This window comes from Pleurodeles waltl, chromosome 3_1 (genome assembly GCF_031143425.1).
Source record: "Pleurodeles waltl isolate 20211129_DDA chromosome 3_1, aPleWal1.hap1.20221129, whole genome shotgun sequence".
In the NCBI taxonomy this organism is placed as follows: domain Eukaryota; kingdom Metazoa; phylum Chordata; class Amphibia; order Caudata; family Salamandridae; genus Pleurodeles; species Pleurodeles waltl.
The window spans coordinates 1,657,075,392-1,657,090,804 of NC_090440.1; the positions used below are offsets into that span (position 1 = coordinate 1,657,075,392).

Here is a 15,413-nt window from a genome sequence, read left to right on the forward strand (position 1 = left end):
GAGCGGGCTGTCCCTACCATCATTCACTTAAGTCAAGGGGTAGGGCAAGAGGCTAACTAAGGCCAGCAGTTAAAAGCTGCTGGTGGCAGGCTATGCTTCGGCCATGATATGCCTCTTCCAAATGACAGTCCGTCGTTGTGCTTCTTGCATTGGCTAGTCATGTAGGCATACATCGCGAGGTTGAGGCACTATGTTTCCCACCAAGCAATCCAAAAGATGGGTGGTGGGAAAATTGGTGTTTTCACACATACCCTATTCTAACATCTATGCAGTGTGGGTTTGCGTCCTGCTTCTATGTCCTTGCCTGATTGCTACCCTGAACTCTAAATTGATACCTGCAACTTTGGTCTTGTCCAATACCCACTACCCTGCTTGTGTGTATAAAGGGCAACGCTGTGAGTTGGCGTGGCTGTAGGAGCACAGGGGCAGGACTGCAATGAATGTGGCCCTAGAAATGTGCAAGTTTTGCAGACAATATAAAAAATCATTAAAACCAGCATTCCTGTGGTTGGAACAGACACCAACCCCAAATGCCAGACTCAGTGCATACTGAAATCGGAGGTTTGCGAATGTAGCACATAGGTTCACACTACATGGCACATTAGCTCTCCATGCTGGCATTTTGGCTTCCCCACATTAAAACCCCCCTTTGTGGGTAGCTATTGAGTAATAACTTTTAGCCTGGGTGAAGCATCTCAATGCTGTATCCAATCTCAAGCACACGCACAGCACATTTGACAAACCCTACGGTCATACACATACTTCTGGAAAGAATCCTATCCTTTATGGTGCCTAAGTCCTTGGCTACATTTCTCGGCCCCCATCTTGAATAATATAAGCTTGATTACGGGGATTTGGGGGGGCTGGGTGATGATGTGGCAGAAATGGGAGGAGAAAGGTATACATACTATTCGCCAACTACACTGTCATATGCAGATGACACACTGCATTAGGGCCTGACTTGGAAAATACCCCATCTCTCTCCCCGACTCCCCACTTTGCACATGGGTTCTTTACAGGGTAATGCAGCAGTATCTACAGACCTCTTATAGAGCATGTATACTCTCTACTGACTTTAGAAGACTCCAGAGGGTACTAGCATCAGATGGTGAGGCTTGATTACTCATCAGAGGACTGGTCCGCTCTGTTGCCTTCCCTTGATTCACAGTTGTGGGACTCCAGATTGAAATTTTAGTATCTCAAACTCCTGAATCATTAGTACTGGTCACCCACCACATTAAACAGGGCAAACCTGTCACCACATACTCTTTGCTGGAGGTGTGGAAGATATGGTTGTGATATAGCCCTCATACTGTGGAACTGCCTCAGAATAGTGGAATTTTGGAAAGAGGTGTGGACGGTTCTTTCTCCTAGGGCAGAACTGTACCTGTGGGGCATTTGACGTTGGGAACTCTCCAGATACAGTTGCATTCAAAATTTGTGGGAAGTCTAGGTGGAGCAACATATACTACTACTCAATAGGTTGGGAGCATGAAATATGAAGGAAGAGTTTTTGTTCATTTTATTATTGTTCAACTGGATAAATACCATGGCACTCACACCTGATTTTTATGTGATTGGGAAATGTGATGTGTGTTACATATCCAGTACATTCCGTTTGTATACAGTGGAGAATACCAGGTAGATATGCATCGAATAAAGATTGCAAAAACAAACAAAAACACAGCACTCCTTCCCCTGCCAGTGACATGGCAAAATGCTGATTTAGTGAATCATTATACACAATACGGGACATCAAAACAAAGATGGTGGATGGAACATTTGAACAATGTCTATCACTGGTAATCGCTCTGGGCAGCATCTCAGTCAATCATTTTCACATGCCACCTTAATTTAGACCCAGCCATGTTCAAAGCAGTCTTGACCCTACTCCAAAGGGAACACTTGAGCCCGGCCAGGTCCTCCCAGAACCAGAACACAAGCAAGTGTTTAATGCTGTCAGTGCACACAAATGATACAAGGTTGCCTATGTAAAGACATGAAGTAGAGCTAGTGAATGGACATGAGAGAAACTACACATTTTTAAAAAGTAGCAAAGGCTGATTCCGAAGTCATCTGCAGTGTTTACTAATATATCAAGGATCAAGAGTACACATGTGAGATCTTACAGTTTTGGACTACAAATCAATGCATACATGGAAAGGCATTCATTGCTGTCACATCACTTACTAAGACTACACCTGTGTCAAAGGTCATGTCTTACGGCGAAGAATAAAGCCATACCTAGAGGAAATTGTAAGTTGTCATCCATGTAAACTAGGTAAGGCTAAAAGCTGAACAAATACAGAAAAGCTTGTAGCCTCTGCAAGATCTGTCTGGTACACCAAGTTGCAAAACAATTATGTAGAGTGGTTAGATCTGCAATAACATCAACTATCCGTCAATACATACAGTGTACGTATAAACTATTGAATTACTGAAGTTTATATGTCTTTAGGAAAAAAAAAAGAGTGAATTTGTAATGCCTAGATTCACAGCTTGCAACTGCAAAAGGTTCCAGGTTATAAAAGTAATTAAAAACACCCTAACCCATATAATTTAGGGTGATTTGCTCAGAAGTATCTTACAGTCAAGGAGAAATTGATCAGCAAAAATTGGGACAGCCATTAGTTGGTAATTCTAAAAAATATAGGTTCTCATCAATGAATAGTCTGAACACTATCAGAGCAATGTATGAGAGATGACCATATGCATGCGTTTTAGATCAGTAACTTCTGTCAAGGGCTTATGAGATCTGTGAGGCTTATAGTATAGTAGTTGGATGTCCAGCTATGTACACTTCTTAACCTATCAGATGTTCAAAAATAATGTAAGGAATTCAACTCAAAAGAGGAGTACTGCATTTTAAAAGCAGTGTGTCCTGTCCTTGGTCTATCCTTGTGTGGAGATATACAGAATGGTTTTAAAGGTGCTAAAATAACAATCTAAAAAGTAATGCATTCAAGGCCCAATATTTTTTTTTTAGCTACTGGTTTTACTCAGGCTGCATTCCAGTTCATAGTTCTAATGTCCTATTTGCCACTTCAGACAGAAGCAGACATAGTAAAATCGGATTTGCTGCTGTCCAATAGGAACAATACAACCTGAACTGCTTGGCTAGGCCCTCTCTAAAAGATGCCAGTGTCATGTTTCCTGTACTCAATCAAGCAAACATTTATGGAGTGGGGCAAATCACCTGTAGGGGTCCTCGAGGCACTGGAGCTCTATGTTGCTGCGTGGTGGAATGATCATTCGAACATCAAGGCCTTTAGATCTCTATTGAAACGCTGGAGTGCTGGTGCAGTCCTGAGGTGCAGGGAGAGGTTGTTCCAAGCCTTGGCTACCAGGTGCGAAAGGAGCAGCCTCTGTTGTTTGCTTGACAGATCCACAGGGTGTCTGTGAGAGAGAGGGAAGCTGATCGGAGGGGTCTGGTCAGTTGGTGGAAGGTCAGGCATTTGTTGATGTATGCTGGTCCTTCATTGTGCAGGGCCTTGTAGGCGTGGGTCAGCATCTTGAACTGACATCTCTTCTGAATCTGGAGCCAGCGTAGCTTTTTGAGATGGGGTGTGATGTATGTGGGTCGTTCTGGGGAGGTTGAGTATGAGTTTTGTCGATGAGTTCTGTATTATCTGAGGTCCCTGCAGGATGCGTGCTGTAATTCCTACGTAGAGCATGTTTCCACAGTCAAGTCTGCTGGTGATGAAGGCCTGTGCAATGGTCCTTCTGATGTTTTCTGGGAGCCACCCGAAGATCTTGCAAAGCATTCAAAGGGTGTGGAAGCAGGCGGATGAAACTGTGTAAACTTGAATCTTCATGGATAGCTTGCTATCCAGGATGATGCAGAGGTTGCTGGCTTGGTCTGTTGGGACAAGGATGTGCCAAGCTTTGACGCCACCATGCGTCAGTCCATGGCGATCTGGTGTTCCCAAAGATGAGGACTTCTGTTTTTTCGATGTTGAGACAGTTGTCCTTCATCCAGTCCACTACATTCATCATGCATCTGTGGAAGTTAGCTTATGTGGTGGAAGGATCTTCGGGCAGTAGGTGTTGAAGATGGTCGGGCTGAGGAATGATCTTTGGGGGACTCCACAGATGATCTTCTTGTGCTCTGAGGTGAACGGTGAGAGACGGATCCTTTGAATTCTGCCGGTGAAGTACGAGGCAATCCATTTGAGGGCATTTCCTTGAATCCCAATGTGGTGGAATCCGCTATCAGGATATGGTGGGAGCGATGTGAAACGTGGCAGACATGACAAGGCGGGTGATGACTTCTGTGTTCCTATGGTCCAGGAGGGCTCTTATGTCATCTGTGGGTGCAAACAGGGCTGTCTTGGTGCTGTGATTAGCTTGAAATTCAGATTAGGTGGAGTCCAGAAGGTTGTATTCTTCTAGGTGTTGGGTGAGTTGCTGGTTGATAGCTTTCTCAAGGACTTTTGCTCGATAGGGAAGCAGAGAAATGGGCCAGTAGTTCTTCAATGCGGCTGGGTCGGCGGATTTTATTTTCAGGAGAGGTCTCACTTCAGTGTGTTTCCAGACATCCGGGAAGAAGGCCGCAGCGATGGAGGTATTCAGGACCTTCCTGAGCTTGTTGCTGATTGTCTTGCATCTGAGGTTGAAGACGTGGTGGGGGCGGGGGTCCGTGGGTGCTCCAGAGGGTACAGAGTTCATGATGGAGATAGCATCTTGTGTGGTGAGGAGTTCCCAGTGTGTGAAAAGGTGTTCAGGATTCCCATTTGTGAGCTGGTTGATGCTGTCTGCGGCAGAGGGTTGTCATTCATAGTTTTCGTAGATAGCCGAGTTTTGTTGTGGAAGAAGTCCACGAGGTTGTCGCACAGTTCCTGGGAGGGAGTGATGCCGTTCTCAGTGGCTGTGGGATTGATGAACTCTTTCACAATGGCGTTCTTTGCTGTGGTTTGTGCTGGCTTGGATGTGTTCTGCTAGTGCATTCTGCTTGGTTTCTTTCAGGAGGCGGTGGTACTGGTTGAAAGCAGTCCTGAAGGCGGTGCAGTATCTGTTTTTTTGCTGATGCGCACCTTCCTTTCAAGTTGTTGACAGTTGCATTTGGAGGAGTGCAGTTTCCCAGTAAACCAGCTTGATCTTTTGCTTTGTTCTTTGACCTTGGTTGTAGTGGCGGGGGCGATGGCATCGGTTCATTCTGTGATCCTCTGGGAGAAGCTCATTGCTGCTTGTTCTGGGTCATGTGTAGAGTCTGAGAGGTGGGAGTGGAGAGTGTTGTTCCACTGGTCTTCTGATACTCACATCCAAGGCAGTGGCTCTTATATGCACAGTCCATTAAAGTATCAATCAATTAAACTATTTCATTTCAGAACATGGATGTCTATTTCATATATATTTCATTTTTAGTGCACTCAAAGTTCGGTGACAGATTAATCAGAATACATAAAAATGTTTTTACCTGACCACATCCAGGTGCTGTGCATAAAAAGGGTTTGTCATCACTCATATTCCACTGGTCCGTGTATTACCTGCTGAGAAACAAACATTATTGAATAACTACAAACACAGGGTACACAGCAGCCCAGAACTTCAACAAACAGTGCTAAGTGTAATCATTCATATTTTATAATTGGAGACTATTCTTATGTCAGGTAGTCTAAAGCTAACTTTATGGTAACTTAGTTAATCCTCATCCATAGAGTTTTTCCTATCCCCGAATTGTATGTACCCTGTCATCTACTCATAGGAAAGGTAATGGCTTCTCAAAGCTGTTCAGCAGAGAACCTTGCAAGGCCAATAGTGCACACACACATCATATTTGTGGCCATGCTGCCTTTCCTCAAGCAGGTGCCCACTCAACAGCCCTCTCTTTAAAATATGGTGTGACTGACAGAGGAATGTTAAACTAAAGACTGTAGGGAATAGTAGAGACCGAAAAGAGTAAGAGTAACAAAGTCAACATAATGGTAACTTCATCATAATCCTACGTACTGGATCTTCACCATGCCGAAACTGTGGTAAATGAGAGAAAGCAGCATCAGGCAACTAGTGATACTAAGCAATAAGGTTTCTCAAGATATGGTGGCCAAATTTTGCATCTCAAAAATGCTACCAGGAAACTCTTGCCTGACTCTGTGCCACTACTAGCGATGAAACTCACCTTGTTTGTTAAGTCTAGTTAAAAAAATAAAACAAAATAAAAGCATGCATCACATTACCTCCATGCCTGTCTTCCAAGTCACTGTGCTTATGCTATGAGGTTACTACCTGAGGAGCAGATCTCGTCATCTCCCCTAAAAAAGCATGAATGATTGTCCAGGCATTGGTCCCTCAGAAACCTCACCCCCAGCTTATTGATAAAATGAGAGAGTAACCCTCTTCCAACGCTTGTTATATCATACCACCTGACCAAATATAAGCCGTATAAAGAACAAGAGAAAGAAGAGCATGTAGGACTGTGACAAGGAAGAATGAGAACCTGAGTAATGAAGATTACCGCTATGAGATTCAACTTCCAAGCATTACCTCCTCATCAATCTTCCTCAAACCAGTCTTTAGTATTTGGGATGTACTGAAGCTACCTACTCTTTATACAGCAAAAATATCAATAATACAGCAAAAGTCATTATGCCACATCACATGTTTTATTTAGAAAGTAAGCATTTGAATACAAAACCACAGAACCAAATGTAGTCAATTTGGCCCCCAACCTCAATGTAATGCGATACAAAAGTATTTGGGAAAGCCCATGTAGCAGCATCACAAATATCATTAAGAGATAACCACTTGAATGCTGTTGAAGACGTACATACGCCTCTTGTTGACCTACCCTAAACCGATTCTTACACGCCTGCACCATTTAAGTCATAAGTCAAGTAGGACTGTGGCAAGAAAGAAAACAACTCGCAGTTATGAAAATTACTGGTAAGTAATCCAAGTATCAGTGCTATCCGAGAACTTCTCAGCTGAAGAGGAGTAAAGGGAAATAAAGAAAAATCCAGCCTTGGTTCCACATGGCACGTTTTTGACAGATTCATTAAGAAGGGTGATGAGGTGTACAAAAAAAGACTTTACCCATTTTAACTCCCACTGAAGGAAAAACGGCTGAACGGAATTACATCAAACTTTGGCATTAAAGTAGAACTTTCCTGAAAGAAATGTCTCTGCAGGGTCTGTGGTAAATGTGTTCAATAGTTTCAGCTATTGTTCAGCAATTCATGTTTCAGCTGGGGATAGAAGGGTTCAAACGTTAGAAATATGTTCATCGTTAGTTGGACCATCTGCAAGCTAAATTTATAATTTAAAAAAATGGAATCCTATTGGATGGCAGAGGTTTTCTCTTGTGCACTTTGGGTTCCTAGTCTGAAAATCAGGACCTCTAACCCAAGCACTCTGAGAGGCTTGCCATAGTAAACATTTTCTCTTGTCACCGCCATTCCATGATGTGGGACACTGTCCCCACAACTTGGAAAGAAAAGCAGAAGCCAGATAAGTGGGTAGTATGATTACACCCTTGCTCTCCGACCCAAATGTGGGGGCAAAAAGAGAACCCTCCTTAAAATAAAAACAAATTGATTTTCATAGGGGATTCATGGAACCTGATATCAGAGTTGCAAATTCTCTATGAGCAATTAAGGTTTTGTAATTCTGTGTTGCAAGTTTCACAAGAAAAACCTCATCACGTCTGGGCACCCCCAGCAAAACTGCATTACATTCAAGGGGTTCACAAACCTTGGCAAAAGTACTGCAAAACGTATGGACCTAACTGGATACTCTGAATAAAATTGCTTGAGATTCCAAAGGTATGTGAAATTCAAAGGATTTGCAAAACCCCTGGAGCTAGATGGAAGCCCCGAGTTAAATGGCTTGGGATTCAAGAGGTCCACAAACTTTTTCAAAGGTATCGCTAAACTCATAAACCTAGTTAAATACCAATGATGACAATTGCTCGGGGTTTAAGGGATTTGCAAATTCTTGCATAGTTTTGCAAACCTACTGAGCAGATGTGGTGACTGTTTCTGCAATTTGATTCTTCCTTCATGATAGGTGGAGCACAAAGGCATGGACACACAAGGTTTCCTAGAACATGGTTCCTGCTTTGAGGTTGATGCTCGCTGTGCACAGACATACTACTGATTTTACCCTTGTGGTGGGTTAAGTTTAATGGATAGTGCTTTGATGATAATGTTTACTATGCATGTCAGAAGGGTATGCATATCCCTGACTGTTCCCTTTTGCTGAGTTGGGCATAAAGCCTGGCCCCAGACTAGGCTTTCAGGCTCATAGATGTCGCTTTGATAGTGAAGTTCACAATGCATGGCCGAAGTCCGTGCATAGCCCCAGACTGTTCCCTTGTGGAGCATGAGTGTAAAGCTGGGCTGAGCGGCCAGGCTTTAAGGCTTATGAATTATACTTTGATGAAATTGCTCAGTATGTGTGAGCAAAGACTGTGCATACATATCACTATTTACTTGTGGTGGGCTCGGCCTAAGACCAGAAAGCAGTTAAGGGTTTTAGAGTCACAGATGGTGCTTAGGTGGCGTTGTTTGTTATGCATCTTTTTCCCTTCAGATAGTCTTTTTTAGTTTACAAATCCATCTCAGATCAGTAAACAAAAAGAAAAAAAGACATAAGCGTCACTTGTAGGCATGTGCATGCCTTTTGTGTTGCTAAAGTTGCCCTAATTGAGAAGGGTATGCCCAGACGTTTGTCCCGTGCTCACTGTGCCACTGGATTCAAGCGAGCCTGGCTGATGAAGGGTGATACCCTGAAACCGTTCCTAGGACGGTTGTTTCCGGTCCAGGGAGGACCTGGCCTGGGAGTTTGGGCTGGACTGCTCCCCTGAGGAACAGGGTCAAGACTGATTTGTATATGGCTGGGTCCAAACTGGGGTGGTATGGTGAGCAAAAGAACGATGGATTAAACCCAGATCTGTGACTGGGGGTGAGTGTTTGCAGTGTCCAGCACTCCGTCCATCATCCTTTTGTGTTGCTATACTGCCACCAAAGGGGATGCTGTATAGCATCACTAAAACCTTTGGTAAAGGCTGTAGGTTCGAAAGGCAAGACTAACTGGCTTTCAAATGTTTATTTTTCTTACAAGCACAGAGCATTTAATCAGTTTGCAGTTCAAAAACCGTACAATGTAGAGCAGGAAAAACAACAGTCAGGCAAGGTGGTTGGTTTCCCAATTCAGACGTATTTGGGCAAAGGACCTAAAACTTAACTGGTTACATTTACAAAGGACTACCCTTCCAAGCCTGCTCAACACATTCTTGTAACAGAACTATCTGTAAAAGAACTCTCTCAAAAACTACTAAACGGATTACAGCAAACATAAAAAAGTAACTTTTATCTTAATTCCAAGTTTGACGCAATTCAGTTAAACGCTTTTTTGAAGTAGAAGAGAGTAAACATTGATATGGGGCCTAAAATTCTAAATGGCTATTTTCAGATCACCAAAATATCTTTGTGCCCCCTAGACTCACCAGCATTAAACTTCAAATCTTTGCTAAATGTGTCAATCAATTGCCAAATTACAGATAGATTGGACATACTGCTCCGAAGTTGTCAGCAAGCCGAAAGAAAAAAACACGTTTCTCAAGGAAATCTCAAATCATCCATAACCAGTCACTGTCGTAAATTCTGGGTTATATAGCCGAGTAAATAAATGAGCTATTCATGCAGGCTCTAAAAGCAATGCCTAGTGATCACTGTGATAATAAAACAACAAGGCAGCCCCATAAACCGAGGGAAGTGCGGACCAGATTGTATTTAATGTCCTTTGGGCTACGGTACATTGATACCTCTACGCAACAAGTTAAGAACAAGACCCTCCAACATTAAAAGTATATTGAGTGCAAAGACCTGAACACACCTGTGGGAGAAGAAGAGGCATGTACTGGATGAACAAAAAAACCCTGTCTTTCTGGAAAATCGCTGGATCTGGTCTGTGGCCGTTCCAGAGTATTGCTAAGCATTTTCAACACGGCTCCTCCCTTCTAGATTTGATCTCGATATGTTCAACTCCCAGAATACCTATGATGTTTTTAAGTTAGTGTCCATTTTAGCTAAAGGGCCTTACGCATCGTGTTTTTAAGCTAGAAGGATGTGTTTATCATTACAGTTGGTGCCATCTGGAACAGTTGCGTCCCATCGAAAATTGCTTTATACGTTCATCTACAGAGTAAGTTTTTCTCAGTTATTTTGTCTTTTTGCAGTGCTAACGTATCTTTCTTCTCTCGAAGTGTCCTTTATTCCAGCTGCCCATTGCTCACCATTCCTTGGCTTCACTGTCACTTTTATTTGTTCACTCCTAATTGGCAAGCACATGCCGGTTTCACTTCCTATTCTTTCCTTTGGAGCATGGGTCAAGTACTGATTGCTTCAATTTCATTAGTGTCCTTCCACTGGCCAACTGTGATTTTTTTTGTTTCTTCTTCTCTTGCTGTTGTCTCTGTTGCTTCGCGTGTGTCTCCCACCCTCCCATTGTTCATGTTGCTTCTTCCTTTCCGCCCTCACGTCATCCTTCTTCTTTTTCACTATCTGGTTGTTCAGGTTGCTTCATCAATCCCACCTTCCTGTTGTCCATATTGCTCGTTCTTTCCTGCCCCGTTCCTCTTGTCTGTGTTGCCCCTGAGTCATAGCACTTTCTTGCTAAGTTTTAGACATGGTGCACAGCAACACTGTTGTACAACATGACCAAAAGATATTGTGAAAGCTAACTTGCTCTTGCACAGGTGAGACCTGTTGGCTTTGCCAATGCTTGTTATTTGCAGTATTGGATATTTACTTTATGAAAACGCTCTTTTGTCCTAAGAAGGGTCTCATTCACTTACATCTCTATGAGGCTGAATGTTCACTGCATTTCTTACCATCTCCACAAGAAATGAGACCTCTCTCTTCTATCTGTGTTAAGTACTCTACCTAGTTGAAGTAGGGACACGTTGCTCTATCTTCGTATGACATGTCCATTATTGTATGCTGTGTGGGATGTCTTATTGCAGACCTGCACATAAACAATTGATTTTTGTTACTATATGTAATTAAAAACTTATATTACATTTTTTTTTGCTATTTTTAGCTTCCAGGCTTTCCTTTATTCCCACTCATTAATTACTCTTTTATCCTTAACATATGGTGCCTGCACTAATATTCGTGCCAGAAACGTTCCTTTAGAATCACCCTTATTTTTTCTTCTAGTAATCAGACTGAACGTTTTGCAGGAGCAAATGTATCACAAGCAAAAGTTAATCCAAGATGAGACCTTCAACTCAGAAAGGCCCAAAGTTTACACCATTCGAAAGATGTAAACTGTGCATAATTCAACACATATGAACTATTTACTTATGCCAGTTACGATTCCTTTCCCAATAATAATTCCACAAAATGTGTATTAAACATATATAATTTCTTAACCATTCATTTTGAACAACATAGCACCTAGAATCGCACTGAAATTTCAGTAATGATTCCCTGAAAATCCTCAATGTCTAGAACACTCATCAAACTGCTGATCATAGGTGCATTAAAACAACCTATGTCCATCACTATAATCAATTAGAGGAAAGTATTATCAACACTGGCCCATTTCTTAACATTAATAATTTGACAGACACGGGGTTAACTGCTGAAGTTATTTGCCCACTGTACACAACTTGGTCAAGATGGGGAGACAAAGTTATAAGCTAGGATGTAACCTCCACATCCTCAGCACTATGGGGGTCATTCCGACCCCGGCGGGCGGCGGAAGCCGCCCGCCTGGCGGGAACCGCCAGAAGACCGTACCGCGGTCAAATGACCGCTGCGGTCATTCTGACTTTCCCGCTGGGCCGGCGGGCGACCGCCAGAAGCCCGCCCGCCGGCCCAGCGGGAAAGCCCCTTCAACAATGAAGCCGGCGGAGTTGAAAGGGTGCGACCCGTCGCGATTTTCAGTGTCTGCAAAGCAGACACTGAAAATCTTTATGGGGCCCTATTAGGGGGCCCGTGCACTGCCCATGCCAGTGGCATGGGCAGTGCAGGGGCCCCCAGGGGCCCCACGACACCCGTTCCCGCCATCCTGTTCCTGGCGGTAAGAACCGCCAGGAACAGGATGGCGGGAAGGGGGTCGGAATCCCCATGGCGGCGCTGCTTGCAGCGCCGCCATGGAGGATTCCTATGGCCAGGGGAAAATCGGCGGGAAACCACCGGTTTCCCTTTTCTGACCAGCCTGTTGGCGGTGCTTCTGCGGTCGTTGGCCCTGGCGGTCGATGACCGCCAGGGTCAGAATGACCCCCTATGTCTGGAATGCAGAGGACCTGGGGATATTGTCCTGGCAAGCAGAATTTGCTTTCCCTCAGGCTCTCTCATTAGGCGGATTGATCTGTTAGGACTGCCAACTTCGAATTGTAAGAGAAGAGCTGCAAGGGAAGTGTTCATGGGCACTGCTCAACCTCTCTTACTCCCCCTGTACACAAGTCTCAATGGAGGAGATAACACTGGAAGTGGGGTGGGGTGGGGGCTGGGGGTGAGGGGGTTTCCCCTTCTAATGGGACCTCTCCCAAGAAGATTCTTGCTTGGAGTTTTGCAGCTGGAGGGCGATTCTTGAGCAGGAACTGACTCCACCAGACCACCAGAGAATTTAAGTGCAAGGGTGGCAACTCCCTGACATGGATAATTCCTCCTCTCCATCTGGGGTCCAAGACAATTTGTGGAGAATGGGGATAGAAATCCCATAGTGACCAAGGAAAATAGGAATACTTAATGTAGGGGAAGACCAGCCTGTCATGGTATCAGCAGCATCCCCACACCTCTGGATCCTGACAGTCTTCCTGTCTCCATCGGGGGTACAATTGGGACATTACCCCAGAAAGCCCACTACTCACCAGGATTTTAATTTAATAAAAATTAATAGGATGGGGAGCTGTAATTTCTGGGTACCTCAACCCGCTTTGGACATTATAGACTTTCTGCCACTCAATGGTGGCCGGTTGGGGAGTTACCCCCATGTGAACACACTAGGGATGCAGAAAGCACCAACGGACAATAGGGCATTACTTATTTTAAAAAAACTTCTTAGCAGTTTTCACCTAAGCAGAAGGGAAGAGATTGGTGCATAGCTCCCAATTTCCCCCTAATTTGAGGAAAGCAAGTTAGATGGACACCAGAAGGAGGCACATGTGGTGCCAGGAAGCCGGACATCTAAGTATGCATCTTTATGACCAAAAAATCATCCCCGTGTACTGAGAGTATTTTATGCCTCCAAGGCAGGCAGATAACACATCTGACCTGCTCTCCAAGGGGACCTGAAATGCTGACAGTGGGTGAAGGCCAGTGTAAGGTATGTCTTGAACTCCATTGCCAGGCTCCACAATCTTTCTTTTTTTGTCACTTAACCAAAAATGATCTTTGGTGTCTGTGAGCATTTCAGGTCCCCTAGGATTGACAGATGGGGGTAATGCTCACTATCAGCTCCTCCTTGCCAGCAGTAGTGCCTTTAAAAGAACTGTGGTTTAGTTGCAATCTCTAAGATGGATTATCCTTGGTTGTGGCATTGTTGGGAAGGGGATGCGGATGGGGGATGTTATCCACCAACCTACCAACTTAGGGATTCAAAATGGCCTTCTTGCACCAACGATCATCTATGGCTAAGCAAGAAAAGCAGGAACCAACTGTTGAGCCGGGTTTCCCGGCATAAGAAGCATCTCACTTATGTCTCTACCCACCATGTGCACTTCAGGTCCCCTTGTGGAGGACATGGCGGTGCTATCCACTCAGAACTGCACCCTACAGTAGGTAAAATTCACTAAGTACATAATATATTTTTTCCTACAGAGAGTATACAGTGCCTCTTCACCTTGGTCTAGGGTGTAGCTCCTTTGTGCCCCCTGCAATTCAGCTATCCCACACATCACTGTCAAAATGAGACCACATGGGAGAATGAACATACAACAGAGGAAATGAACACTCACATACTGAGTGCACTTGCTGAGTTTTTGATTTGCAGTTGTCACTGAGATTTGAAAATAGCATATCCATGGCGTTAATCTAATGTTCCAATATAAGCTCTCCTTATGCATCACATTTATATATTTGTGAACACTGGATTTCACTGCCAAAAGCAAAATCCCTGAAATCCAGCACTGTCTCACTTTTAGAAGTGTGACATGCAAATTGTTTCACAAGAGGTCAAATATCTCCTAACATATATTAATGACATGGACCTATTTTTGTGTGAATGAAAAAACAGGTACACAAGTGCATAAGCTGTAATCCTCTCCTTTAATACCGGTACAGACAGTAATGATATTAAACAGTCCATCATGTATGTATTCCTTGGACTCAGTCTAGTCATGTTCATGGTAAACAATGTAACAATGCCAAATTGAACAGAAACCAGAGGTATATGCATGTTAAGAACCACATTGTACTGTCTAAGTTCCCAAACCAGGCAACATTAAGTGAGCCCAGTTGCCCACCTAATTCTTAGTGTATGTACATGGGACCAACCTAATGGTTATTCTAAAGACCACCATCAAGTAACATTTTGCTACCCTGGCAATTCACGCAGTTTGCCAAATACTATAGTGTAAGGAAATGCCTCCTTGGCATGGTTACCCCCTAACTTTTTGCCTTTGCTGATGCAAAGTTTTGATTGAAAGTGTGCTGGGACCCTGCTAACCAGGCACCAGTGTTCTTTCCCTAAACGGTACCTTTGTCTCCACAATTGGCACAACCCTGGCACTCAGATAAGTCCCTTGTAACTGGTACCCAGGGCCCTGATACCAGGGAAGGTCTCTAAGGGCTGCAGCATGTCTTATGACACCCTGGGGACCCCTCACTCAGCACATGCACACTGCCTCACAGCTTGTGTGTGCTGGTGGGGAGAAAAAGACTAAGTCGACATGGCAGTCCCCTCAGAGTGCCATGCCAACCTCACACTGCCTGTGGCATAGGTAAGTCCCCCTCTAGCAGGCCTTACAGCCCTAAGGCAGGGTGCACTATACCAAAGGTGAGGCCATATGTGCATGAACACTATGCCCCTATGGTGACTAAGCAAAACCTTAGACATTGTAAGTGCAGGGTAGCTTGGTATCAAACTTCTCAGCACAATAAATGCACACTGATGCCAGTGTGCAATTTATTGTAACATACACCCTGAGGGCATCTTACAGATGCCCCCTGAATACCAATCCGACTTCTAGTGTAGGCTGACCAGTTTCTGCCAGCCTGCCACACACCAGACATGTTGCTGGCCACATGGGGAGAGTGCCTTTGTCACTCTGTGGCCAGGAACAAAGCCTGTACTGGGAGGAGGTGCTTCTCACCTCCCCCTGCAGGAACTGTAACACCTGGTGGTGAGCCTCAAAGGCTCACCCCTTTTGTTACAGCGCCCCAGGGCATCCCAGCTAGTGGAGATGCCCGCCCCTCCGGCCACTGCCCCCACTTTTGGTGGCAAGGCTGGAGGAGATAATGAGA

General features: G+C 44.3%; 1 protein-coding gene across 2 annotated transcripts in view; it reads right to left on the bottom strand.

Moving 5' to 3' along the window:
• The window catches only part of ATF2 (activating transcription factor 2), a 379,503-nt gene that overhangs the window by 331,074 nt on the left and 33,016 nt on the right, over nucleotides 1-15,413 (bottom strand). Inside the window, exon 2 of one of the 2 annotated variants that reach the window (XM_069225391.1) lies at nucleotides 5,417-5,489. In XM_069225391.1, the coding sequence (XP_069081492.1) occupies nucleotides 5,417-5,464 (48 nt within the window). In that variant the 5' untranslated portion in view covers nucleotides 5,465-5,489. The remainder of the gene's footprint in view (nucleotides 1-5,416; nucleotides 5,490-15,413) is intronic. The other variant, XM_069225392.1, reaches the window with a different exon arrangement.